The sequence below is a fragment of the Colletotrichum karsti genome (assembly GCF_011947395.1).
Source record: "Colletotrichum karsti strain CkLH20 chromosome Unknown Scaffold2, whole genome shotgun sequence".
NCBI lineage: Eukaryota > Fungi > Ascomycota > Sordariomycetes > Glomerellales > Glomerellaceae > Colletotrichum > Colletotrichum karsti.
This window is the reverse complement of record NW_024065902.1, coordinates 715,940-741,607: the sequence shown is the minus strand read 5'-3', so window position 1 is coordinate 741,607 and position 25,668 is coordinate 715,940. Positions and strand designations below refer to the sequence as shown.

The 25,668-nt window shown below is 54.5% G+C and overlaps 9 protein-coding genes across 9 annotated transcripts; 3 read left to right on the top strand and 6 right to left on the bottom strand.

Moving 5' to 3' along the window:
• Nucleotides 1-541: 541 nt before the first annotated feature.
• On the bottom strand, nt 542-2,436 carry CkaCkLH20_00771 (uridine kinase; the record flags this gene model as incomplete). The annotated part of the gene is made up of 10 exons (XM_038883491.1): nt 542-1,025; nt 1,076-1,307; nt 1,364-1,405; nt 1,458-1,485; nt 1,534-1,619; nt 1,681-1,723; nt 1,776-1,920; nt 2,011-2,060; nt 2,116-2,193; nt 2,254-2,436. The coding sequence occupies 10 exons, from the start codon at nt 2,434-2,436 to the stop codon at nt 542-544; spliced, it is 1,371 nt and encodes a 456-aa protein (XP_038751086.1).
• Nucleotides 2,437-3,443: 1,007 nt separating this feature from the next.
• Nucleotides 3,444-4,714, top strand: CkaCkLH20_00770 (ran binding protein in the microtubule-organising centre; the record flags this gene model as incomplete). The annotated part of the gene is made up of 4 exons (XM_038883490.1): nt 3,444-3,539; nt 3,595-3,671; nt 3,879-4,074; nt 4,271-4,714. 4 exons carry the CDS (start codon nt 3,444-3,446, stop codon nt 4,712-4,714), a joined length of 813 nt encoding a protein of 270 aa, XP_038751085.1.
• A 785-nt stretch (nt 4,715-5,499) lies between these two features.
• On the bottom strand, nt 5,500-6,258 carry CkaCkLH20_00769 (uncharacterized protein; the record flags this gene model as incomplete). Its single annotated transcript, XM_038883489.1, has 3 exons — nt 5,500-5,809; nt 5,886-5,996; nt 6,065-6,258. 3 exons carry the CDS (start codon nt 6,256-6,258, stop codon nt 5,500-5,502), a joined length of 615 nt encoding a protein of 204 aa, XP_038751084.1.
• A 372-nt stretch (nt 6,259-6,630) lies between these two features.
• On the top strand, nt 6,631-12,667 carry CkaCkLH20_00768 (uncharacterized protein; the record flags this gene model as incomplete). The annotated part of the gene is made up of 7 exons (XM_038883488.1): nt 6,631-6,678; nt 6,747-6,761; nt 7,023-7,176; nt 7,236-7,301; nt 8,689-8,888; nt 8,942-9,527; nt 9,582-12,667. 7 exons carry the CDS (start codon nt 6,631-6,633, stop codon nt 12,665-12,667), a joined length of 4,155 nt encoding a protein of 1,384 aa, XP_038751083.1.
• A 1,027-nt stretch (nt 12,668-13,694) lies between these two features.
• Nucleotides 13,695-14,660, bottom strand: CkaCkLH20_00767 (uncharacterized protein; the record flags this gene model as incomplete). The annotated part of the gene is made up of 1 exon (XM_038883487.1): nt 13,695-14,660. The coding sequence occupies one exon, from the start codon at nt 14,658-14,660 to the stop codon at nt 13,695-13,697; it is 966 nt and encodes a 321-aa protein (XP_038751082.1).
• Nucleotides 14,661-15,962: 1,302 nt separating this feature from the next.
• Nucleotides 15,963-18,923, bottom strand: CkaCkLH20_00766 (DNA replication licensing factor mcm6; the record flags this gene model as incomplete). The annotated part of the gene is made up of 3 exons (XM_038883486.1): nt 15,963-16,094; nt 16,154-18,584; nt 18,643-18,923. 3 exons carry the CDS (start codon nt 18,921-18,923, stop codon nt 15,963-15,965), a joined length of 2,844 nt encoding a protein of 947 aa, XP_038751081.1.
• Nucleotides 18,924-19,556: 633 nt separating this feature from the next.
• On the bottom strand, nt 19,557-20,133 carry CkaCkLH20_00765 (ribonuclease h2 subunit c; the record flags this gene model as incomplete). Its single annotated transcript, XM_038883485.1, has 3 exons — nt 19,557-19,598; nt 19,647-19,933; nt 19,989-20,133. 3 exons carry the CDS (start codon nt 20,131-20,133, stop codon nt 19,557-19,559), a joined length of 474 nt encoding a protein of 157 aa, XP_038751080.1.
• A 2,744-nt stretch (nt 20,134-22,877) lies between these two features.
• Nucleotides 22,878-24,485, top strand: CkaCkLH20_00764 (cyclopropane-fatty-acyl-phospholipid synthase; the record flags this gene model as incomplete). The annotated part of the gene is made up of 4 exons (XM_038883484.1): nt 22,878-23,285; nt 23,354-24,018; nt 24,068-24,323; nt 24,375-24,485. The coding sequence occupies 4 exons, from the start codon at nt 22,878-22,880 to the stop codon at nt 24,483-24,485; spliced, it is 1,440 nt and encodes a 479-aa protein (XP_038751079.1).
• A 150-nt stretch (nt 24,486-24,635) lies between these two features.
• On the bottom strand, nt 24,636-25,643 carry CkaCkLH20_00763 (RNA exonuclease 4; the record flags this gene model as incomplete). Its single annotated transcript, XM_038883483.1, has 1 exon — nt 24,636-25,643. One exon carries the CDS (start codon nt 25,641-25,643, stop codon nt 24,636-24,638), a length of 1,008 nt encoding a protein of 335 aa, XP_038751078.1.
• Between the last annotated feature and the right edge of the window lie 25 nt (nt 25,644-25,668).

The window sequence follows — 25,668 nt, the reverse complement described above, 5'->3', positions numbered from 1 at the left end:
GAAAATATTTCACAAATTTTTCCAGGTCATTCTGAACGTCGACTTGCATATCAGGTCGTCGACCGAACTTCTTCTCGGACTTTCGTCTCAACTTCTTGGCCCGGGGTCGGCGCCGCGTCCCTGGTCCGCCGAGCTGACAGCTCTCGTTCAGGGGTCCTCTCGGCAAAATCTGATAATGTCGATGCTGGCGACACAATGAGCTCAGTCAGCGGCGTCAAAGACCCATGCCGGCTGCCGTTGGTTCCACTGAATTCGTCCACTCTTCGGTGCCCCCTCGGCCAATTCGAGATCTGGTGCAGCCAATGATAAGCGCTGCGGCCACTCTTAGATATGGAGTGAGGCATCTGGCGTACGAAACTGCGGCTTTTCACAACTGCATCAACCACAGGAGGACCCTGGTTTTGCCTTGATATCTTGGCGTTGCTATGCGGCTTTTACTACTAGAGTCTAGATCCTCCTGTGACTACATGCGTGGTTTACGGGTGCGAGAGATAGGATGCTCGAGTCAAGCAGGTTCTTCTTGATCGTTTACATATGGCCGCTAGCACCGGAAGTACCTCTTCTCAACCCAGCGATCTTCAATGTCCGCAAGCATATTACAGAGCACAATTGTGATGCCGGGGAACACCTTTGCCAGACGGTGGACTCCCAGTCTTCCGGCGGCGTAGCAGGCCAGCACGATCTTCTCCTGCGCGACGCCATGGTCGACGAGGACCTGGACCGCCATGAGAGCCGCACCGCCGCTGGCCATTTGCGTGTCAATCAGCAGGACTGCCTCGTGCTCGTCGATGTTGTCGGGAAGCTTGAGGTAGTGGAGCTCGGGCTCACCCGTCCGTACGTTAGACTGGATGAGGACTCTGCCCGTCCTGATATCCGGAACGACTCTCTTGAGTGCTGTCTCGAAGGCGGCTCCGCCTCGCAGAACGAGCACTGCACTTACATTTCCCTTAGCCACAAGGCCATTGTACTTGTAGCCTTGGGGCGTCGCGACCGTCTTTTCTTGAAAGTTCACGTTGTTGAGTGCCCTAAATGATCAATTGCTGCCCGTGCGGTTGGTTGAGGCTGATTCACTTACTGTTCGATCAAGAGACAGGCAAGACGGTCAAAGTAGAAGATGAAGTCTTCGCCTGAGGTGTCGATATCCTGGATGATGGTGCTCATGCCCCTCAGCTGGGATGTCTGATCCAGGATGACAACCCTATCGGATAGAGGCTCGCTGGCGGCGGCCAGCTCCAGCTGGGTCAAGGCTGCGCGGTGGTGGGTCGATTTCTCGATCAATTTCCTCTCGATGTACTGAACGACCATGGCTGATTCACTATTTTAGTCACGTCCAGGCTCGAAGGCATAGTTCATCTCAACTCACCCATCGCCACGTGGTTCTCGATACCTCTTGGCACAATGATGTCTTTTATTATTAGCACAGAGTGCATCGAGGGTGCCAGCTGAGCGGAACTTACCTCCAACTTTGCGCTGCGGCTCGACGAACTGGAGGCCTGGTCAGAAAGGGCCGTAGCGAGTATAAATGCTCTTTACCTTTTCAAAGTTGGGCTTCACGAACGTGAACCATTGTTTCATGATGCCCTCGACATCTCGGCCACGCTCCTTAACGTCTCTGAGAACTGGACGCGAGGGTTAGTCTCTCATGTGAGGACTCAAGTCCGAAGTTTGCCTGCTACTGACCTCGTCGAGATAGGCAAGTATCAGCATCTGCCTCGCAGAATATCTAGATCTTGGTAAGGACGCGAATGCAGTGGGTTCATCGAGACAACTCATACTCTCATATCCAGCAGTTCCAGAATGCGCGGGTCGTGGAGAGCAAAAATGCCTTCCAGGATAAGAACGTGAGGCGAGTAGATGGTTGTGGTGTTTTGCATGCGCTGGTGCTTTGCGAAGGAGTAGATGGGAATTTCCGCCCGTTTTCTGGCAGCCATTAGCATGACCGACCACTCAGAATGACGGAAAATCAATGTTGATATCCAGCTCCCGCGAGGAATAAGTCGAGTCACTCACCCTGCCTTGAGGTCTCGGAGACATTGGACAAGTACATCAAAGTCGATGGCCTACGGTTATCATCAGCAGACACCTTTTACTAGAAATCGATGACATCGTCTATACCTCTGGCGAATCAAAGTCAAACTCGTTGGCGAAGGCCTTCTTGGATTGTTCGGGGGTCAGGGGGTTGTAGAAAGAGTCCTAGTATCACAAGTCAGGCTGCTGGCGGGTGAGCGGTTGGCGGGGTAAAAATGCACATACCATGGACAAGATCACCACCCAGGGCAGATTCAGTTTCCTAACAATGGCATGAGACAGAGTAGACTTGCCCGAGCCCGAGCTGCCTGCAATGCCAATAATGCTGACATCCGCCCATGGTGGTGAGTAGTGAGCTCGCCGCTGGATCGTCACATGAGATTCGGTTCCGTTTGTCTGGTCAGCCATTTCGGAGCTCTCCGACGTCGAGGGGCAGATGATGTCGGATAGTTGCAGCTTGGGCCTCGAGTTCCTGCAGCTCGGCAAGCAAAGAGGAGAATATGCTGCAGGATTGGAAAAGCCTCTTCGGTCTTCTTCCATGCAGTTGAATGAAGGAAGAGAGATATCAAAGCAAAAGAGAGAGTGAGAGTGAGGCAAAAGTTCAAGGGTCCAGTCTCCAGAGATAAGCGCTGAGGGGATCAAGCCTGGTGGAGCTCTTGGATGGCAAGGTAGTGTTGCGCTGCGTCCAGTCGAGTCGGCACGAGTGCTGATCAAAGCCACGGGCCAACTCCAACGATCTGCGACAGTAGGGTGTTGGTGAGGGCGCCAAAAGATGCTCGAGTGACGGGAAGGAAGTAAATGAAAGAAAGAAAGAGAAGTTCGAAACAAGCTACCTGCCTTGCGGGAGGTATAGAAAGGCAGTGCTCGTGTGCTTCTTTACTCTAAACCGACGGGATCGCCTTACACCGGTTCTAGACGCTCGCAGCCTCCCTCAGCGCCTTTCGCTTAGCTACAGAGGGTGCCATCCACCCCTCATCGCACTGAACGGTCGGGTTTAGCTTTCGTACCTGCCTCTCTTGTGCCTGTAGTGGAGCTCGCCCTGTATTTTTGTTTTTTTTTGCCCTGTCGCGTAGCCCTTCCAGCCCGCTTTCAGCAGCTGCCATGTGCCCACCTTAGGTAATCAGGAAGACCCACTCTTGGGGCATCGGCTGATGCTGCAATTGGTGGGCTACAGCCGCAAACTCTGGAACCAAATAAAGCTCCGCTCCAGCCTCTTCTCTTTGTTCTGACGTTTTCTCTCTCTTCCACACCAATCCTTTTTTCTTCCTCTTTCAAGCTCCCAAAACCATACACAATCTGGTTGCTTGGCTGGCCACTCAAATGTGACCAAGTCCCAGAGCGCTCTCCTGCTTCGGATTATCTTTTTCTTTCCATGTTCTAGCTGCTCCAGCGCACTTTCCAACCCGCGACATCGCATGTCAGGATTGCCGGACATCAACGACCCAACAGCGATAGCAGTCTGGAATAGAGCTGCTGCTCGCCTCGTGCGGGAGACCTTGGAGAGAATCATGGTCCGTTGTAGCTCCTGAGTCCTCTTCGCGGGACCGCGGCTAAGATGTCTTCCAGACTTCGTCTGCGTCAACCGCTACTCCCATGAAGCATGCCTTCGAAAGGCGTGTTCAGGACGTCAAGTCGCCCAAGAGGTAAGCCTTTCTTTTCTTTCGCACTAGCCCCGCGCTAGCACGACACGCCTCCTTCCCGACTCACATGATGATCAACTATCAAATGGGAATCTCTCCTAGCAATTAACATGCGGAAAACCCGATACAAAATTTACCCTGACACTCCATATTTTACCTGTTTTACTATGCAACATGGCACAAGAGGCGCATGCTAACATGAACCTCCAGCGACATCAACGCCCTGATCCTCGATTACTTGATGATGGAAGGATACTCGGGCGCGGCCTCCAGGTTCTGTAAGGAAGCCAACCTGAGTCCGTTCCACGTCGACGAGACCATCAAAACTCGCCAACAGATACAGAAGGCGATCCACCAGGGCAATATCAGTGGTGCGATCGAAGAGTTGAATGACTTTGATTCCGAGGTAAGCCGTCTTCGTCATCGCATTTCCCCTCCTCTCCTGGGCAATGATTAGAAACCGAGTTTTACATGCACCACTCATAGCGCCTTCGGGCCCTTTGATGAGGCACACCATTTTCGAATGAGCTTTACCCTTAACACACTCTATTTTGTCAAACCTGCACGCTTGACTTGTTCGCATGGACTAACAGATGGATCAGATCTTGGACAGGGATCCTCAACTGCACTTTGCCCTGCTGCGTCTTCAGCTCGTTGAGTTGATTAGGCAGTGCACCAAGAGTGGGGATATCACACCCGCTCTTACCTTTGCCACAAACCATCTGGGCCCTCGTGCCCCTACAGACCCTCGTTTTCTCAAGGACCTTGAAGAAACGATGGCGTTGCTCATTTTCCCGCATAACGATCTGGAACCCGCATTGGCTGCTATCCTGCACCCGGATTTAAGACGAGGTGTGGCGGACGATGTCAACAAGGCCATTCTGCAGCGCGAGTCGCAACGTAGGGAAGCCTCAATTCGACGGCTTGTCAGGATGCGCCAGTGGGCCGAAAACACTGCCAGAGCCGAGAAAAAGGCTCTCCCCGAGAGGATAGGGCTTGGTCTCGGCGGAGACGACAGCGAGCACGACCACATGGTTCTTTCCTAGGGAGGACGACATACGGCGCAAGACCATCATGAGCAGGCGGCGGAATATGTTCAAGGGCAGCGGATGTATTGGGAAGACCTAGTCCGGTCCGTCTTTGATCAGCTGGCAGCGCGAGACGCCGGCGAGTAAGTGAAGGGTCAATATGGGTTTCGAAAGCATGGCGTTCAGAGCAAGCAACTTAATGGGATTGGGTTTAAGGACAGAGGAGCGGCGTATCCTCTCGGCGTTGGAATGGGATGTTACTACACATGAATAGCCATGATACCGCGGCATCGGGATGAACAGGAGACCGACTCGCATAGAAGCCGGAGGGCAATAGCATCAAATTACTCCAGGATTACCTTTTGGTTGTGACTATGTTACGCGCTCTGTCCTCCTTTTCCCCGCCTCGTGGACTACCGTCTTGCAGCAATCGTAAAATTCGGGTGCGGTATAAATAGTACTCTGTTCTTCAACCATTTCGCCAGAGTAGCTGTAGTTTTTTGCTGTTCAACGTTTCATGAACAACCTGCTCAGCATTCCGTTGATTGTGGGCCCCTCCCCGACCAATTATACATGAGCAAAGTCCGCTGACAATCGATCCCGCAACGTTCCCACGAAGGCGGATAGATGCTCAAGCATATCACGACGGTCACTGCAGAAAGTCTGTAGCAAACTCAAAAAGCTTGCGACCCCTACGCGCCGGCACATACAAGGTTTCAACAACTTGACATCCACAAATTGGAAAGGGAAAACTGAACATTGTTGCGCGTGGTTTATGTACACTTGAATACAGAAGTCGTCGTCTATTTGGTGCGGATGTGCTTGAGCTTGTTGGGGGAGTAGAGGAAGTTGTTGGCGTAAGCCTTGGGCTTGATCCTCCTCGATTGCGGCTCCTGCACAAAGTACTCGTAGCCCTGCTTGTCGGCGAAGCGGATCGCGTCCTCCTTGCTCTTGAAGTTGAGCTTGGTGCCCTGCATCATGTCGCCAGACGACTGCCAGCCCATCAGAGGGTTCTCCCACCGATGTCCCTTGGGGAGAATGTCCCAGTCCATGCGCCAGTGGTGGCCCTGCCAATCGCCGGACTGCGTCGCGGGCTTGGCCTCCTTGTAGATGCTGTGAATGGGTTTCGTACGTCAGCATTTCGGCCTTTCTCTCTGCATCGTCCGGGGCTTCGCGGGATGAATCGTACCGGACAGTTCGGGCCTGGAGCTCCATGGGAGCACCGGAGATGACGGCGGCCTGGAGGTAGGGAACGTCTTCGCTGCCGTCCTGGAGCTTCTTGGGGACGGGGGTGAAGGTGCTGCCGACAAAGATTAGCGGTCGTTTGCTTCCCCCGGGACCCAATTGGGTCCTGAACGCATGGCTCACGATGTCGCCTTGTCAGCCTGGATGTTGTAGTCGGGCTGGTTCTGTTCGGTGGAGGCGGGAACGGCGGCAGGGGCGGACGTTGCCTGGGTGCCGGTGGTGAGGGAGCTCTCGAATCGGCGAGCAGTCATCGGGAAGGAAGGGCGGGCTGCGCCGCGCAGCATGCGAGCCGCGCTCTGGGCTCGGAGGGATGCCATTGCGACCGGGTTGACGACTCTCCTCGGAGGCGATTGAATCTGTTGACGACCTGGTCGTTGCGTATTATCGGCAGGCGACCTTGGTGGTGATGGTGGTTGACGTTCGGGTCGGTACTGTGGCAGAGTGGGACCTTCCTCGGGGTTTTGCGGGCTGCTGATTGGTGTAGCCGCAAGAACCTTGACCCGAGGAGAAACGAGTGCTTTTCGCTTCAAACCTCACCTTCGGCAACGAACCGCATCATCCACCCTGCAGCAAACAGCCTCCCTTCACGTCGAAGTTCCAACGTCAATTGACCCCCGCTCAATTGACTCCGTAGCCGAGCCGAATTTCGACGGTCACTTCCTAGATTCCCCCCCGCGACTCCGATCACCATGAGCTTCGTCCAGCGCCGCGGTCTCTCGACCCTCATCCCCCCCAAGGTACGCCTCCGGGTTCTCCCTTCCACCCCGCAGTAATGGAATGCGGTCGCTAATTGAGATGCACGCAGGTCGCCTCTCCCAAGGTACGATTTTCTTGCGATTTCCGATTGTTTTGGTGGATGGCCGAGGTGGTGCGAAGATAACGCCGCGAAATCGGAGGTTCGGGCGGCTGAACACGGGCGGGTTGCCGGGAGGTTGAACGGAGCTCCTCGGAGCTGTGGAAAAAAAGTCATACGACGTCAAGACCAACAACACCGCGCAACGAGACGAGACGAGACGAGGGATAGGAATTTCGATGGGATTCGAAAAGCATGAATTTGGCTAACATGGAACGCCCACGATAGGCCCTTGGCGCGGACCCCAACGCCGTCCGCATGCAGCGCGTCGTCAACTTCTACGAGAAGCTCCCCCGTGGCCCGGCTCCCGAGGCCAAGGCCACTGGCATTCTCGGTCGCTACGCTGCTAAGCACTTCAACGGCAAGAACGCTTCCGCCAAGCGTATGTTGGACCCTGGATGATACGGGAATGCAAGATCGCGGTAGCTAATTGTTGTACAGCCGTCATCCACGCCATCGGCCTTCTCCTCGTCATCGGCTATGCCCAGAACTACTACTTCCACCTCCGTAAGTCGGCTTCTTAGCGTCTTCTTCGTATCCGCCAGTTCGGATGAACAACAAATACGAAGACGAGGGGAGTGATGATGCTGACCGTGCGACGCAGGCCACCACAAGAACAATGCTCACTAAGCGGCTTTCCCAATCAAATCGGATGGGGTCTATAGTCCAGCCTAAGGCTATGTAATGGCATTGGGACTGTGTATATAAGAATTAGATGAAGTACTAGTCCGGGAGGAGGCTCCTCGGCAAATTCCATTGTGTCGGCTGATGGTCTGTGGTGACCCCTCATACGTGACCCCAACCCCGGGAGCTGTCCCCGGGGATTTCGGTCGGCCAGGCCGCCGATAAGTCGAGCAAGCGCAGGTGCCGAGGCCGAGAGTTTGTTTCAGCTAATGAGAAAGATGATTTGAGTGAGTGGAATTGCGTAATGCTCAAGGAAAGCAATGACTTTTGGTGTTCCCCTGCCAGTCTGCAGGCGCAAAACCACAGACGATGGAGGAAGAAGAGGAAAATGGATGCATTGAGTTTAGAATCACATTGTGTAAGGTGTGATAGTGACAATTGATGGGGCAGAATTGCAACTCATTCTATCAAACAAATGTCAGTCGGAGAGGGTGGATGCTGTGCCAGTACTTGGCAACTCATTGGCAATGGGCCTGGTTGATCAATGCAAAATGTCCAAGAATAGTCATTTGATGTCGGGGAATCCCGCCTTGGTGTCTCATTGTCGCTCAGCTCGGGCTAAGGTAATAGTTAATGACAACCTGGAATGGCTGGGGAGCATGGGCATAAGCCCAGCACAGTAGCAGTGCCGCACAGTGAGTCATTTGGCCGCACTGTCACAGCCTCACGCAGCCATCGGTTGGTGGTGGTGGTGTGTCCACGTCGGCGGAAAGGCCCCATGGATCCACTCTTTTCCCTCACCTGCCCGCCTCCCCTCTCTCGCTCCTGCCCGGTTGAGGTGCACTTGCTGTTTCTAATACTAAGTAAAAGAATTATCTTAGGAAGAAAATGTTTTTACTTAGTTGTAATAACAGCTGTATTTGAATATGTGTAGGAAATGAGATGTGAATAGTCAACTTTTTATTTTTTCTGAGTGAAGAAGCGTCCTTATTGTGCACTCAGATATGACTTCCCGGTGATCTCTGAGTACTTCTCAACCCAGCGCCCAGCAAAGAGCACCTCAGCACCGCACCGCACTGCACCCTGCCGCACGCTAATCCCTGATTAGCTGCAGCTCCTCTGGAAAATCAACCTCACAACCATCGCAGCCGCATACACCACCTTCCCCCCCATCAGCCCAGCGCTCCCTTTTTTTTTCCTTTTCCTCAACCCTCCCTCCACGAGAAATCGACGATCGATCGTCCTGTTGGTAGGGGACTACGCCAAATAGCGACCCTTCCGCGACGACAAGCCCTCGAAAGATTTGCGCTGCGATTCGTACTCGCCCGGTCGGAAACCCCAAACCATATCTACGTAATCCGCCGACTCGAGGCCCCGGAAAAGCGATCGCCAACCTCGCCCCGTCCCGACCGCGCAGAACGACGTATGATGGCCACGGAAGCCACCCTCGCCGCCCCCGTCGATGCTTCCGTCTCTGACTCCAAACTCGTGAGTTGCCTCATTCTACTCCAACCATATCCCAGGCCGCGCCCCCAAACGGACGGTCCCCACCTCCTCCCACCCTTGCCTTCGTCCTCGTCCTCCTCCTCGTGCGACTTCAACTTGGCCTCCATGTCGTTCAGATGGCTGACCATAGGTGCCCTTCCTTCGCCGAGCAGACTACCGACGACGATGTCAATCGCGCAAAGCTGAACGGCAGTCCCGCCATCGGCGATGACCTGGAAAACAAGCACATCACCGGTGTCGAATCAGCAGATGTCAGTGTGAGTGGGGGATCCGATACGGAAGCATCGCGCACTAGAGATGGAGAAAAGGGCCACGGCAGGACCTCTTCGGCTGTCAAGAAGCCGGCTTTCAAAGCCGTCTCTGTCAACAAAACCTTCTTAGCAGCCAAGGGCGCCAGCATCTCCGCCGCTAAACCGACCGAGAAGAGCCCCTCGACGTCTATCCTGAGCTCATCCCCCTCCGGAACCTCGACTCTTTCCGCGACACGGCCCAGGCTTGTCGCAAAGTCTGGCAGTGGAGCAGGCAATGTGCCACGACTCTCGGCAACCAACGGTGCCAAGGCCTCCGGGCCTGACGGCAACGCGGTATGGAACAAGAACCGACGTAAGACTATTGGTATTTATAGGGTTGGGTCTTCTGGCTAACGTTGGACCGCAGCGGTTCCTGCTCCGGAACCCAAAAAGTTGACGGATGAAGAGCTTAAGAAGTACGGCATCCACATGGCGAATCGACTGGCTCCGGAAAGCGCACAGTCGCAAGGTAATTGGGCGGATATCGAGGACGACGATGACGACTGGGCCCCCGAGACCATCACCTGGACGGACGGCACCAAGACCACGTTGCCTCACACCGATGAAGCTCCTGCGCCGCCTCCCGAACCGGTCCCCGCACCTGTTGTCGCACCTGCACCCACATCCGCGCCCGCGCCCGCGCCGCCCAAGGAAAAGCTGATGGAGAAACCTAAATCGCCCGCGCCCCCTCGCAGCGCTGCTTCTCCCTCTATGAAACCCGGTGTGCTCGCTTCTGGGAAGGGTCTGATTCTCAAGGGTGGTTCCGCCGACAAGCCGACTCTCGTCGCAAAGCCGCCTGCTCCCCCGACCCCCGTCAAGTCGCCTTGGGCTGCTTTGCCGCCTATCGAAAAGGCACCGCCCGTTGTTGCAGAACCACCGGCTCCTCCGGCAGGACACAGATTCTCTGCCAGAGACCATCCTAGCTATGATCAAGGAAACAGCATGCCGCCCCCGCCGCCGCACGCGAGGGAGATTGCCGCCGACGATTTCAACCGATCGGCTTGGAGGGAAGGACCAGGAGGTGGAAACCGCGAGCTTTTCAACTCGCAATCCGGTCGTTACGAACCAGTGAACGATCGAAGGGGCTCGTTTCGATCTGACCACAGAGGACAGCCGCCGGTGCTGCAACGCCCATCCCAGTCCGATCATCCTGAGCCCTCTGCGGCCTTCCAGACTAGTAGGACGACGATACCGGAGGGTCCGTTTGGCAGACGCCGTGGATCCTCGAATGTCAGCGGTGGAAGTGGATCTTACCTGCAGAGACCCGGAAAGATGCACGAGATGCCCATGCCGCCTCAGGACCTGCTCAATGCGCGCCGGGGCTCAATCACTGCCTCAATCGATAGTCCCGTCTCGCCACGAAACTTCTCCCCGTCAGGGCTACAGCATGGCCCCAGGATGCACTCCAATCAGCAATGGCAGCCTCGGGCTTCCCCAGGAACTAACTACGCCGGTCTTCATTCTGCTGGACCCCCCGATGGACGGCCTGTTCAGCCACCTCCAGCCCCGATGGCTCGCTTGGAAGAGGATATCGAACTGCAGAAGAAGATCATGCGGGAGAAGCGCGAGCTGGCGATGCAGCGCAGACGCGAAGAGGAGGCTCAGGAAGAGGCTGCTAGGAGGGAACGTATCAAGGCGAAGCTGGATGCTATGGGCCCCCCTCCGGAACGCAAGAGTGCCAAGAAGGATTCAACCGAGGATGTGAGCACGACTGCTCAGACGCAAACGCAGCAGCAGGACGGTTCGGCCGGCTCAGACGCCGTGACACAGTCCAGAGAGTCTGCGGCGGGCTCTGATCCTTCGACGGTACCCACGGCCAGCACTAACGCCAGTCACAAACCGTTCGGCGAAAGACCGACGACTGCCGACCCGGAAAACAGACGACTTAGCGGACAAGATCCAAGACAAGCCAGTCCTTGGGATGGACAGGCACCCCAACAAGAGCGTCTTCCAACCTGGGGATCCGGTGCTCAGGCGGCTACAAGGAACGTCTGGGGCTCTCCGAATAACGATCGTGGTCTCGGCAACGGCACTTTCAATACGGATATTGCGCGGATCCCAGGGGTGGAGGCAGGCCAGCTCCCTGCCGCACCCGGACAGAGCAAGAAAGGCCCGGCGCCCATCGCGCCGCCCAGTGTACAGAGACCTCAGACCCGGCTCCCCGCTTCCCATCAGGCCCGCCCCGCTGTAGGAGCTACGCCTGAAATGAATGACATGCGGAACAGATGGGCGAACTCGGTTCTGGACAGTGACAAGACTATCCTTGACGAGCGGAGAACCCAGCGCCTTGAGCGTGATCGCCAGCTCATGGAGAGCGGCATGACACACGAACAAGCTCAACCCACGATCAAGGACACTTGGCGGCCTTCTTCGGATAGCAGACGCGATCCTGCGCATGCCATCCATCGTGACGGCGCCGCTGGGTCAATTCTACCCACTGGCCCAGCTGCATCCCAAGCCAGGCCGTCTAGGTTCTTCCCGCCTAAGGATAACAGGAACGATGCCTCCACACACCATCAGGAGCCGTCCAGGCCTAACTCGCCGTCCCCGCCGCCTCCGGATATGCTCGGCCACCCTGCATACGACGGCGATGCGCTACACCCTCACGTTTCTCTTCCACGCCCGCACCCCGTCGTCAAGCTCCCGCCCTCCTTAGCGGCCGCACCAACTGCACCGGCTAGATCCAATGGGCCATTTGCGTGGGCAAGTCCGTCCGGTTACAAGGAAGGCCCTGGGGCGTATGCTCGCGGTAGTCACTACCAGAGCAACCCGTCTCAGCGACAGCAAGATCAGAGTTACGAGAACTGGCAAGATCGAATCAACAACCTTCTGACAGGACGTAAGCCCAATTCGCCGCCGAAGGCCCCTGGCGTTGAGCCTGTTAGCAAGAGCGCTCTCGACTACTCGGGGTTCTACAACCCGGCAACAGTCTCACTACCTCGTTCAGCTGTTCAACGACCTTCAGATGATGTCAAGTCTTTCACGACGAAGCCAATGGCGGAAGAGTGTTTCGAGGAACAAGAGATGGGCTCTCTGCCCCAAATCAAGCTGCCACACAAAACACCCGATGCTGCTTGGCACCCGGCAGCGGCCCCAACCAAACCCCTGCCTAGACGGTTCTGGGTAACGGATATCGAGACGGTTCGTCCGCTTTGGATCCCTCACGACATGTCGTCCAGCGGCAGCGTATACCGCGTTCAGCTTCCTAGCATGACTGAGGCCAAGATGATCCCTCTTCCCTTTTCGCGATCAACCAGCAACCCGCGTAGACCAAGCGGACGCGGTGGTCAGCGTGGATCCGGGCCGAGCCACCGTGGCGGCAAGGGTCGTGAATCCTCCTACTCTGGTGAGGCGAGCAGCTCAACGCCGCCTCCCAGCCGTGGTCGTGGCGGATACCGAGGACGCGGAGGCGAGAACTGGTCACGCCGGAGCCCTGCCAGCCAGGCGGCATAGCCTAAACCATGGGCAACACACCCCTCAAGATACTTCACAACCGCCGCCGGCGCCAATAACGGCACCACTACCGGTGGACACCACAAACCATAACCAACGAAAGCAACAGTGAGCTTGGTGCAGGCCAAGCCGTCACGATATCGAACGACGCGACCAACTTTGATTATTTCCGCAGACTCTTGTCGATTTGCTTTGGCAGGTACAAGAACAGGTTGCGGGCCCATGGGGGTTCGGAGGAAGCGAGAGCGAACTCTTTTTCTGACTTTTTCTTTCCCCTCTTCTTCTCTGCAACACACAAACCAAGCTCCATTATCATCTCCCGAACCCCAACTCCGCTTGCCCCCTTGGGGGGGCTCAAGATGTCAACAACGCTCATCTTGTCGACTTCGGTCTGGCGTCTGTGCCACTACAACATATGACACAATCATGAACAGAGGGCGAGGGGAGAAACGGGAACTGGGTGATCGGAAGGAAAACGCAGTCTTTTACACACCTGATGCTAAACGAGGGTGGGTGACTTATGTGGGACGTCACGTCCCTTGATAATTGCAGTTTCAGAAAATACACAAACAAAGGATGAAAAGACAGTGTGTTTCTGTCTGACGCGTGGTGCTCTTCATGGGGTGAGATGTGTGACTGAGTGACGGTGATAACTAACGACCAGCGGCAAATGTCAATTCTTATGGCATAGAAACTGCATTGAAAAAAGCATTCTCCATCTTTCAGGGCGTGTGAAAATTTGGCATTCACATCATTTAAGGACACAGCACTGAGAAAGGTGTGTGAAGATTGTATGTTTCTTTGGTTCTTTCTTCCTCAAAGCACAAGAAACATTGGTTCCATAGCTATGGAACTCGCTGTACATGGAACGAAACGTAATTGCCAACCCATATGTTCCTCAACAACTATCTCATGAGAGAGGAGCGATCACTCTTGATGTTGCGATGTCACATTTGCATTGCTCAATTTCGAAATTAATTCCTTCCCCTAACTAACAACTCGTTTTGTATTTGATCAAGAAATATTGCTAAGCTTCTTGACACACTAGCACACCTATGTGCGACGCTGCATGTATGCCGATGTGCTCTCCAGAAAGCAGCTCACAGCACCTACAACGCAAACCATACCCGTCCTGGTTATCTTTCTCTCCTTTCCACCATCCCTCCCCACACTCATCTACCGCATCTATGAATTCCCAGGCGTCCATGCGGCGGCCTTCAGTGCATTCCATCTCAACATCGTCCTCAGCCACAGACGCGAAGTTGAACCCGTTCCCATAAAATGTCCCATACGCCCTCCCGTCTGGTTTCAGGGTCGCCCCGTACTCGATGAGAAAGAGAGTCGCGCGTATTTCGCCCTGGATGATTTGTTCGAGAATCGTGAGAAAAGCCCCCCGCGGACCCGGTTCGCTCTGCAAGTCGACGATGTGAGCCTCTTTCGGATCAAACGTCCAGGAGGACGCGTCGTATTCGAACGCGATATCCATATACGGAAAGACGTAGCAGTCCTCGGGTCTGTGTAATCGGATGTCGAGAACGTCGTACAGATCGTAAATCTCGAAAGCCTTCGGATCTTCCGAGAACCGTACGCAAATGAGGTCGTCCCGCGGCCTGAGGCCGAAAGTGATCTCTTCCTGGTTATACCGCGCGCGTACGAAGCTGCGGACCGGGTCTCCTTTCTGATGTGCGAATCGTCTGCTCATCTCCCTGATGACGACGGTTCTCGATTCCCTGCACGCCATCCACATACCGAAATCGAAGAAATACGTTGAAGGGTTTTCTTCCGTCTCTTTCCACGGTGACTTGGATTCCCCCTTGAACGGAGGGATTGTTGTTACGAAGGGGCCGCGGTCTCTATCGTCCTCGATTCGGCTGTGTAGTGAAAAGAAGTGAACTCCTGCGTGGTTGGGACCCGAGGGTCCAACTGCCGTTTCCCAAATACATAGTCTGAGCTCGGCCGGGAGCCTTGAAAAGGAATGGAAAGTTTTTGCCATTGTGTGTGAGGTCTCTGTGGGCGTTGGGGACGAGAGGAAGACGGCAAATGTCGTGGGTCCCAATGAAGAGTTCCTGGCAGGATGTAGTTCTCTGAAAAAGTCAAAAGGAAATTAGAATGAAGCCATAAATACACTCTAACTTCTTGATTCCGGGTTCGAATACTGGAGGTCTTTGTGGGCCGTGGTAGGTAGGGTTACGTTTCGCGTATGGATGGATAGCAAGAAGAGTGTGAGGATCGCGTGTTACGGAAAAAAAGAGAGAGAAGGAAACAAGCTCGCATCCTGCTACACCTTGAGGAATAACTTTCCACATAACGTGGACCGAATTCTCAATGAACCGTGGTGGGCTGTGTATTCCGGAAGCTTTCCCAGCCACGACCGAACCCTGATTGACCAACGCGCGGATATCAAGGTAAAACTAGATGTAGAAGATGGTGACACAACACTCCACGGCGCTGCTCTTGGAGGACTTTTCAAGCTTGTGCCGTCGCCAAATGAGCACATATCGCGAATCCGTGGAGGATATCTGTCAGATTACGCGTAGCTACATGAATTAAGCTTCGGAACAGTGATCAAACATCCGCATGTGTCGCAACTGTCTTCTTCACTGAAACCTTGTCATACAAGCCTTTTCTATCTTGCCCATCTCAGCCTAGCCAACAAACACCTTTACGCAATCAAGGGGTGGGCAACTCGATACCCCATAGGAATAGGGCTGCCGGTTACAAGCCATATCAAGCTCTCTGTTCAGAGTTGACGTTCTCCAAACGGTGTCCTTCGCAGCGAAGAAGAGTCATTTTACACCAGTCCAGTCCGGTTGCGACCTGTGTGATAGCCTCTTAGCCCCCAGCGAGATAATTTGCGTGTATCAACTGAGATCGAGTCTACCGGGAAGGGTCGAATGTAGCGGACGAAGGAGATGTGGATATGACATCTTTCAAAATCAATCAATACATTGATTGACGGTCCAGAGGAGCCGCTCATTACCCGTTTGACGAGACACTCCGAGACTCAATACAAAGCATGCCAAGTAGTCATTCAACTTGCATTCAGGATAAGGATATCGCCGAGGTCCGATCATGTCTCAGCTTCATGTTCAGACCGCCTTCAATAAACACAGTTTATCTTCCGCCAACACCGAAACTCCCCCGGGCTGTATCAACACAACGCCCGACATGCCATCCTACCTGCTCAAGGCTCAAAAGGTCTACAAAATGCCACGGACATTACTTTTCTTTCTCGTCATGCTCTCATTCATCTCCACCGTCTCACACGCAAAAACGTGCCCAAACCACTGACGGCTTAAAACTCCTCTACGTTGGCGTTGGGGTGCAGCACGTAGACGATCTTCGCGGCGTCGGCAGAGGCGCCCTCGCCAGCGTTGCCTTCGTCGTCCAGCAAGCCCTCGCCACGGACGGCCATAAGGAAATTGGTCTGTGGTGCCGAGTTAGTTTCTGTCGAGACTTGTCTGTGACAGCGGGATGAAATCTTACCTTGACCATCTTCTTGAGCACCATGTGCGCCAACGCCTTCTCGCGGTGGTAGTCCTCCTCGCCCTGAAGCTCTTCTTCCTTCTGCTCGAGGTACCACAGAACAAGCTCCTCAGCCTCGATACCTTCTCCATTCTCCGACTCGCCCTCGGTGACACGCTGCAGGAACAAGTTGACCATGCTAACGTATTTCTCGTATGTGATGGTCTGCTGCGGCCGCGCGGGAGCTGCTCCGTCGACAGCCATGGCAGTCTCGTCCTCTAGTTGTTGGCCAGCGGCTTCGGAGGCAGCACGGCGCAAGGTCTCACTATCCTCGGGCTCATCCTCGTCGAACTCAACATCGTCGTGCTCCACGGAGATGATACTCTGTCTGAGCAGGTTAAAGGCCTCATTGACCATCTCGGGGGTGATTTCTTCGACACAGTTGGCCTTCGCAATAGCCTCGGAAAGACGGATCATACTCTCCAGCTGACGGACGGTGATACGGTATGAGTTCTTGCCGATTCCACCCTGTGCATCGTCGGCGCGAAGCTCTTTGTATTTCTCGACGAGCACTTCCTTCGCCTCGACAGTGAATTCTGGGCGGAAGGTGCGGGCGAAACGGATGTAGCGTTGGAGCTGCTCGGTGCTGAATTCGGGCTCGATAGCGGCGTCGCGCAGCTGATGGATTCCGACAATGTGTTCGGCAAGGTGGCGGTCGACCTGCTCATTGCACTCATCGAGTACGACAAAGAAAAGATCGAAACGCGACATGATGGGGGCACTCATGTTGATGTTAGCGCGAAGGGTGGTCTTGCGGTTGTAGCGGCCGCCGACGGGGTTGGCGGCAGCGAGGATGGAAGTGCGAGCGTTGAGGGTGGCCTGAATACCAGCCTTGGCGATGGAAATAGTCTGCTGTTCCATGGCTTCGTGGATGGCAACTTGGTCGGCGATATCCATCTTGTCGAACTCGTCAATGGCGCAGATGCCGTTGTCTGCCAGCATCAAGGCACCGGCCTCGATGGTGAAGTCACCCGTCTCCTCATCCTTCACAACGGCGGCCGTGAGACCAGCGGCGGAAGATGCCTTACCACTGGTGTAGACTGCGCGAGGGGCAAAGGAGCAAATATACTTCAAGAACTGAGACTTGGATGTCGACGGGTCACCAACAATACAAATGTTGATGTCACCTCTCAGCTCCATACCCTCGGCTGTGGTCTTGTGTACACCAGACATGAGCTGAAGAAGCAGACCCTTCTTCACGACCTCATGGCCGTAAACGGTGGGGGCCATTGAATTTACCAAGCGAGAGTAGATGTGACCACTGTGAACCATTTCACGCAATTCGTTGATCTCGGACTCGTTCATTGATGCAAGCACAGCAGCTTGGGCAGCCTCAACCGAATCCGCGGATTCGGCAGACTTGTCCTGGGTAAGAGAGCTGATAACGTCCTGAACTTGGCCGGTGGCAGACTGGCCTGGGGTCGATGTATCGGGAGTTACCATGCATGCCAAAAAGGCCAGACGGTATGTCAGGTCACGAACACCGAGAGCCTTGAGACCGCTGATACCCGAGCCACCAACATCGGCACCGCGGTTCCCTTGGTCGTCTCTCACGGCAGATGGTTTGAGGCCAGGAAGGCCAAGCTGGCTAACGTCGGGCACAACGATGAGCGCACCAGTGAAGATGCACTTTTCTCCTGCCTTGGCCCGATCAACGATCTCACCACGCAGGATGACATCCATCGTACGGGGCATGCTTCCCGTCGGAATTTCGGAGCTGTTTTCCTGGATGCGCACCTTCTGCCAATCCACAAACGTGCTGTGTCGGATGTCCAGTTGCCATGCTTGGCGGTTTTGGCAGGTCGTGTTGGGGCACTGCGTGGGCTCCGTGTATCTGAATGTCTGCTCGACATTGGGCACAACAGATCTGCAAGCTTCGCACACAAAGGTCGCAATAGACAGCTCAGGGCGAACCTCGGATGTTCGCGTGACGGTACCAGAGATGGACAGCAGCTGGCCAATATTGGCCGCCCTCAAACTGCGCACTCTCGAAACAAGAGGCATGTTGTAGAATGCGATGGTGAACAGCTTGTCCGTCTGCTGGTTGCTTGTTTTGTTACCCATCTCTGACTGACTAGCAGAACCCATATTGCTCGCGGTTGAGTTGCTCTGGTTGCTCGAGGCGGTCGGCTGCCTGTGCTCCTTGAAATATTGCGGCTCGTATTTGGCGATCATGTTGTGTAGGGCGGCGGTGATGAAGGGTATCGAACGATAGTAACCGCGCATAATTCCATCGGCCAACCCTCCATCCTGCCAGGAAGTCAGGTGTCTGAAGTCGACGTAGAAGGTCGAGAGCTGTAGTGCCCGCATGCCGTGAATCTGAGCAACGTAGTACTTGTCTGTAGTAACGGCGCTAGACGTCGGAGCAGAGGAGGTGAAATCCTCAACATATCTACGCGGTTGTATCGTCAGGCACGTCAGAAGAGAGGCTTTCGGCAGCGCAGACTTACCCCTCAATGAACTCTTCGAAATGGCCCTGGATCAACAAGCCAAGGCGGTCCTCGACCTTGGGAATGTTGGCGATGTCCGGTATCCTTGATCGACGTCCTGGAACTTGGTCATCGGCGAAACCCTCGATCTCGTCGTCGCTGGGAGCGCCCATGCTCTCAGACGGTGGCGCTCGTGGTCTGCCGCCGGCTGAGGAGCTCGGCATGAAGTTATTGCGCCTAGGGGTAGCCGCTTGAGACGGGGCGTCCGACATTGGGAAGCCGGCATCGCTGGAGGCAGCCATTGTTGTATACTCCGAGATTGCAACTGCTCGTTATGATGTCGTCTGTTCGGAAAAGGAGAGCAGAGCTAGCGGTGGGGGTTTGAAGGCGGTGATGCGGGATGGTGAAATTTGGGGAGGTGGGATTTTGGGTGGTGGGATGCAATGGATCCTTTTTCGCAGTTGGGGACGGCAGAATTGGCCAGGGGCTTAATTGATTTTCTCGCGCGGGGACGGAAAGCGCGTTTGAGCGCGTCGCTGACGCGCCACTTTGATTGAGTGCATTGCGCTAGCCTCTTTGGGTTAATTGTTAGTGCAATGCTCCATGCCTGTGAATAGTCAGTCAGTTCATGAAATGACTTGCTAGTCAGATGTTATCACGGATACTTTTTCTTGAATTGATCACGAGTCATCCAATCCAGGTATTGGGTTGACCATAGCAAGTTGCCGCAGCGTCCCTGACAACGACCAATTCATGGCTTCGCAAAGTGGTTACCGCAACGTGAGATAGATCTTCCGCCGTCGTAAAAGAACACGATTCAAAGAATCAACGACAATACCAATGTCCAGGTATACGTGTCAACGTCAATCCAGCTGCATGATATCGAGGAAAGTATCCATTGACCCTGATGCTGCTAGCTGTCCCCATTTATCCATCTAAGCGCCGTTCTTCGTTTCTGGTGAAGGATAAGAGTGTATCTGCGACAAGTCAGTAAAAAGTCCTGTCCCAGTTGCCTGACGACGAACCTGTTCAGCAATTGACAACCACTCCTCAATACTTCTGACGTAGGGATCCGACCCAGCCTCAGCGCTTGCCTCGTGACCCCAAACAACCATCTCGTCAAACTCGGTCTTGATGTCCATAGCACCAACATCCACCCGTTCCTCCTCCTGTTCTACCTCCTCATCGACCTCGTGCCGCCTGTTCTCGACTTTGTCGCTCTTCTCCATGACTACACCCTTGTATTGTTCCGGTAGTTTGACCGTCGTTCCGTGAAGTTTCCTGCCGCGGAAATATGCCACGTTCTTTCCATCTGCAGCTCTCAAGTTAGTATAAAAGTTGCGTGCGTTGGTGGGGAGAATGCATACCGTCTGTCTTGGTAGGGTTCCAGAAGGACGAGTTTATCTCGCCAACTGAACCATCGTGGTGAATCCGACAGGGTAGAAGGTTTGCGACGGCTTTGCTGGTCTTTGTAGAGTCGTTCGACTGAATGGAGAGAATTGGTTGCGACATGTTGGATTGATGTGTTTCTTTCCTCTGAGGTGGATTTGCAGCGAGGAGACCTCTCTGTCCAAGCAACGCGTCCAAGTTTCGACTGGACGCGACTGCAATTAAGCCGATAAGGCGTCTCGATAAGCTTATCCTTATCGATAAGACAGGTCTTGGCTCGGCAGAAGGAGGTGTGCTGCTCAGCGCACGAGCCCCCTCCATCAAGAACCAGAGGGCTCAACCATCTCACTGTTTCAGCCAGCCATCGGCAAGGGTTACTCGAACCGCCTCATCAACCCACGACGAAAACTTCAATGCATCTTGTACAACACGTGTATGGCAGGTGACGGCAGGCTGCGTGCTGTGACTGGGCTGAATTGGCGGGCGGGTTGGTTCTGCTGTTAGGTACTGGCTTGTGTGGTGAGACATGCAGTTCACTAACGACCAGGACGCAGAAGAGAGACAAACACATCCAATCCTCGACAGAGACCAACTCCCTCAAGTGATCGTCCTGCATCGCTAGCCGTTACCGAGGGGAGGATTTCCCACGGAATAGGGACACTTACGCTTAAGACGGTCCCACGGCGGGTTAGGTGACCTGCGACAACTACGTGGCCGTCTGGTATCACACCCAAGTTGCTGCAAGACCGGATGTTAAAACATCCAGATACTACTTTGTCTCAGGAACCCCAGCTCCAGCTGCTCCAAACAATCCGACCCATCTGCGGCCATATTCGAGAACTCTTCAGCTCGTCTTTCTAACTTTTTCCTCAACTCCCGTCTCTGATGGTCCACGGAACTTCGGAGCAAAGTCCTGAAATCCAATCGCGCCATTGGCGGCGGTGGGGAGAGTCTTGATGTCATTGACATGAAATCGACCCTGGTCAAATCTCCAGGAGCACAGAAATGCTCCGCAGAAACGCACAAAGACCCTGTCCCCCTCGGCGTTTACCATCTACGGGGACCAGCCCAAATCGGGTTCAATGGCGCATCTAATTGGTTTTCGCCCTTCTCACTTGTCAGAATCAACGGTCCCCTCGTTTCCATCATCGACGGTTTGACTGCTGGATCGGAACTTGCTTCTGGTAATATGCGCCCTACGGACGGACTTTTGTTCCAGAGGATGGAAAACCCGTGTCAGAAAGTCGTTGACGGCTCGACTGGCGTTTCTGGTACTCCGGGACCTCAACACCACACCCTAGGTGCCTGAAGGAATGCTCTTCACCCCCGTCCACCAGCCTTCCAGACAACATTCTCCATTACCAACCTGCAGGGACCTGTCAAGGGCTGCCAGTCCGTCAATGCAGATATCCTCTGCTAGGAAAGACCACATCTTTGCTCGTGAAAGCGTCAGTCCTGAAATCACAGCCGTGCGAGAAGTCTGCAGACAACGCGCAATCATGGCCAACGCGCTTGATGCAAATAGCCCTTTTTCGTCCGATGACGAGCAAATGAATCGCCAACCTTCCCAGGCTAACCTGTTTGTTTCGACCGCCCGGGCCGCTTCTGCTCTGCCAGCCGGGATCACATAACAATCCAACCCTTCGACGGCTTCTCGAAAACTGCAAGTTCTTCCTCCAGCGCTAGCATCTTCCATGGCTGAACGTGGCCGGCCGGCCGCTCCGGCGCGGCGCACTGGCCTCAACAATGTCTTGCGGTCTGGCATGTCCCGTTGCGTGGTTGCGTAGGATGTACTTCGGTACAGAAAGTGTGCAGTTCTTCCTTTTGAACAGCGAATGAGCTTGCTCCGAACCTGGAAGCTAATCTGCAGATGTGAACTCCGACCAGCGGCGCACATGTGCCTGCGTGCGTGCGTTCGTTCCCATGCACTCGGCTCGCCGTCACTCCGTCGGAGCTGGCTGACATCATGCCGTCCTAGCCCTGCCCTAGAGAGAAATGTTGAGAGAGAGTTCAGAGCTGCCGTCGAATTCTCCCACGTCCCGCTGCAAGTCCTGGATGTCACGCAGCGAACCACCTGAAGATGGCTATTTGTAAACCGGACGATGGGTTAAGGCATTTCCTCCCAAGCTTCGAGGCTAGTATGGAAGACGGTTCTTCATGTAGGTACAATGGCAAAAGAAGGCCCGCTGCCGATGATCGCCCTTCCACCATCCGTCGTCGATGCCCTCAATGAAACAAGCGATGGCCAAGGCCTCTGCCCCTCCCGAGAGATTCCCGTCTGAGCTACCCCTGCCACGCCCACTCTCTCATGGATGCTAATCCCAGTCGAGACCCTCGTCCACCCACATTTTTGACCCTCGGGCTTGCGACGGTACCGATGGGCGAGACAATAAGCACGCGCTCGTTGCATCTGTGAAAAGAGGACAAGTGCTGCTAGCTGGCCTAGCTATGCGCCTGGATCCAGCCCTCCAGAAGAAATGTGCGGTGACATGGCCTAGTAGTAATAAAACCGATCATCCCGCCCTGCCGTTGGTCTCAGATGAAAACACACCGTCGTCCTGCCTCTGCTACTGTACGTAGTAAACCTTCCCGCATTTCTCACACTCTCCCCCCTCCGACAAATCCAACCCCCCTCCATCATCGAACAACAGATGCAAGATCCCAGTGTGCCTTTACCTTGAGAGCTTGCTTTAGGTTGCCTCGGCGTCCCGCCCAACTCAATTGACGGTCTGGATCTGCCCCAATTCGTACCACCACGTTTCGCGACTTTCCCATCTTATACGTACATCGACCTTTCGTTTCTTGTCCCGGGAGGATAGATACAGAGAGTAACAGAGTGAGAGAGAGAGAAAGCTTCTGCTTCAACCATGCCCAAGCTGCCCTCTCTGGTCCCGGCGGCCGTATCCCAGCCGCTGTCCCGCGGGACGGAGCTGGTGAGGGGAGCGGTCGGCAGTCTGACCTGGGGGCCGGCGCTGTCCGTGGCCAAGCCCGCGATCCTGTCCGTCTTCTCCAAGATTGAGCGCGGCACGCTGCTGCTCGTCGACGAGCCGGCCGAGTTCAGGCGCGTGTTTGGCCAGAAGTTGGGCGCAAAGTACAACGAGAACCTCACTAATGGCGATTACGTCCCGCGCCGCGCCGATGCCGTGCCCCGAGTCGAGCTGGTCGTGAAGAGTGATGCCTTCTGGATGCGCCTGTTCCTGTTCGCCGACATGGGCTTCGCCGAGGCGTACATGCTCGGCGAGATCGAGTGTAAAGACTTGACGGCTTTCTTCCAGGTCAGTAGTAAAAGAACCCATCATTCCTCGTCACCTGTGTAGCTAGGGCTAATATGCAAGGTGATCAGCTCTTCATCGTCAATCGCGAAGAAATGGGCAATGGAACGACGTGGATCTCGAGCTTCTCTGCTGCCATCTCAAGCTTGGCCCGCACCACCAATACTCTTTCGAATGCCCTTCTCAACATCTCGGCGCACTACGATATCAGCAACGAAATGTTCGCAGCCTTCTTGTCACCAGATATGACATATTCCTGCCCCATATGGAAGACGCACAACGACCCGAATGCGCCGGAAGAGAGCTTGGAGGCGGCGCAAATGACCAAGCTACACCGTTTCATTGACGGTGCTCGCATAAAGGAGTCGGACCACGTTTTGGAAATCGGGACCGGCTGGGGCTCATTCGCGATTGAGGCAGTGAAGAAGACGGGATGTCGCGTCACCAGTCTGACGCTCTCCAAAGAACAAAAGGCGCTTGCGGAGGAGCGCATTGAGGCCGCGGGCTTCAGCGACCGAATCGAGGTTAGACTGCAGGACTACCGGGCATTGGAGGTGCCAGAAAAGCCGTTCGATAAGATCGTATCGATTGAGATGCTGGAAGCCGTGGGCCAGGAGTTCCTGGCAACTTATTTTGCATGCATGGACAAGTTGTTGAAGAAGGATGGTGGCATCGCCGTATTCCAGTGCATTACCATGCCGGAAGGACGCCACGAGGCGTATTCCAAGGGAGAAGAGTAAGCCACGAAAACATAGGCTCCGAGGAATCCTGCTGACGATCGACAGTTTCATCAACCATTACATCTTCCCCGGCGGATATCTCCCGTCGATTACCCAACTCATGAACCACATCACCAACGAGTCGAAAGGAACGCTGATCGTCGAGAAAATCGAGAATATTGGCGGTCACTACTCGAAAACCTTGCGACTGTGGAAGGAGGCATTCCTTCAAAATTTCGATTCGAAGATCCGACCAGCATTGATGATTGAACATGAGGACATGACCGAGGAAGAGATAGATGTATTTAGGAGGAAGTGGGAGGTATGCGGTACACCATCCGGGAGTCTGTGGTCTATGCTAACGTGTGTCCAGTATTATTTCACATATTGCGAAGCTGGATTCCTGACGAAAACGCTCGGCGATGTGATAATAACTGTGGGTCGCGAAGGTGCCTTGGAGTTGATGGAGGGTATTCCCTTGTGAAGGGTAATAATGTGATGAGGGTTGAAAAGCGTGGAAATGGCAGCATCGCTACCGGCCAGGAGGCTTAGAGCCTCGGATCGGCGGCAATAATGAAGAGTTGGAGTATCAAACTCATGAGGTAGCGGGAATCGTATGCGGTAGAGACGGAATTCATTTCTTCTTCTTAGTCTTGGACTTGGGCTTCGATTTGGCCGACGCGCCCCCAAAGCTGGGAAACCGATTGGCGTGGTCGACGTCGAATGCGGATTTGTGTTTCCTGAAGAGCAGCATCGTCACCCTTGCATCTTCGATACTCGAGTGGGCGCCGCTTTGTATGGTGACTTTGAGGATTTCTTCCGCCAACCTCCTCAATGCTGGTTTTCTGCTATTGCTGAACTTCTTGAATCCTGGGTGGTTGGAAGTGTCGCGAATATCTTTGGCCGAGTGACTGAGCCTCAGAACGTCCAAATCATGTTTCACATCGTGACCGACGAGTATCCTGTCTTTCAGGAGCTCGGCGACTTGAGCCTGCACCTCGTTGAACTCTCTCGCAAACCTCATGTGCTTTGGCAGGATCCCGCTGACAGCGCTCCGCCAGTCTGTTACCCGCTCCTGGGGCTTCACGTAGGAATCGTATACTTGGCGGCCGTGGAAGTCGACGATGCTCACACGAGCAAGCACCGACTCGTATCCTCCGTCACCGACACCAACCATTTCGCAGTCCATGGCGATGTACTTGCCGACGTCGAGTCCTTCTGTGAGACCGGCGTTGATCTTGTCCTTGTCTGACGCGAGCATCGAGTTGTCTTTCAGCCCAAGGCCATAGGCTTCGGCCAACGCCTCGGAAGAAACACCATTGTCTTCGGCCCAGAGGGCAAGGGACGGCGTGGTCCTCAGTTTTGGGTCGAGGTCAAGTTCAACCTTGGAGCTCTGTGTAACACCCATACGGTCGTTTTTCACCTTGGAGTTCTTTTGTGTTGGTTTTGTTGTCGGCTTGGAGTTCTTTGGAGAGGGTTTGGGGGCAGGCTTTCCGTCGACTTTTGTTTTCTGCTTTTTGGCGGGCTGCTGGGTTGAGGTTTCCGCCTTCCTCTTCACTGCCCCGGAAGTTGAAGAGGATGAGGGTGCCGCTTTGAGTTGAGCCTGGAGCTTCTTCCAATTTGATGACAGCTCAGGCGCCATGATCATAAAACTGTGAGTAAAGCCT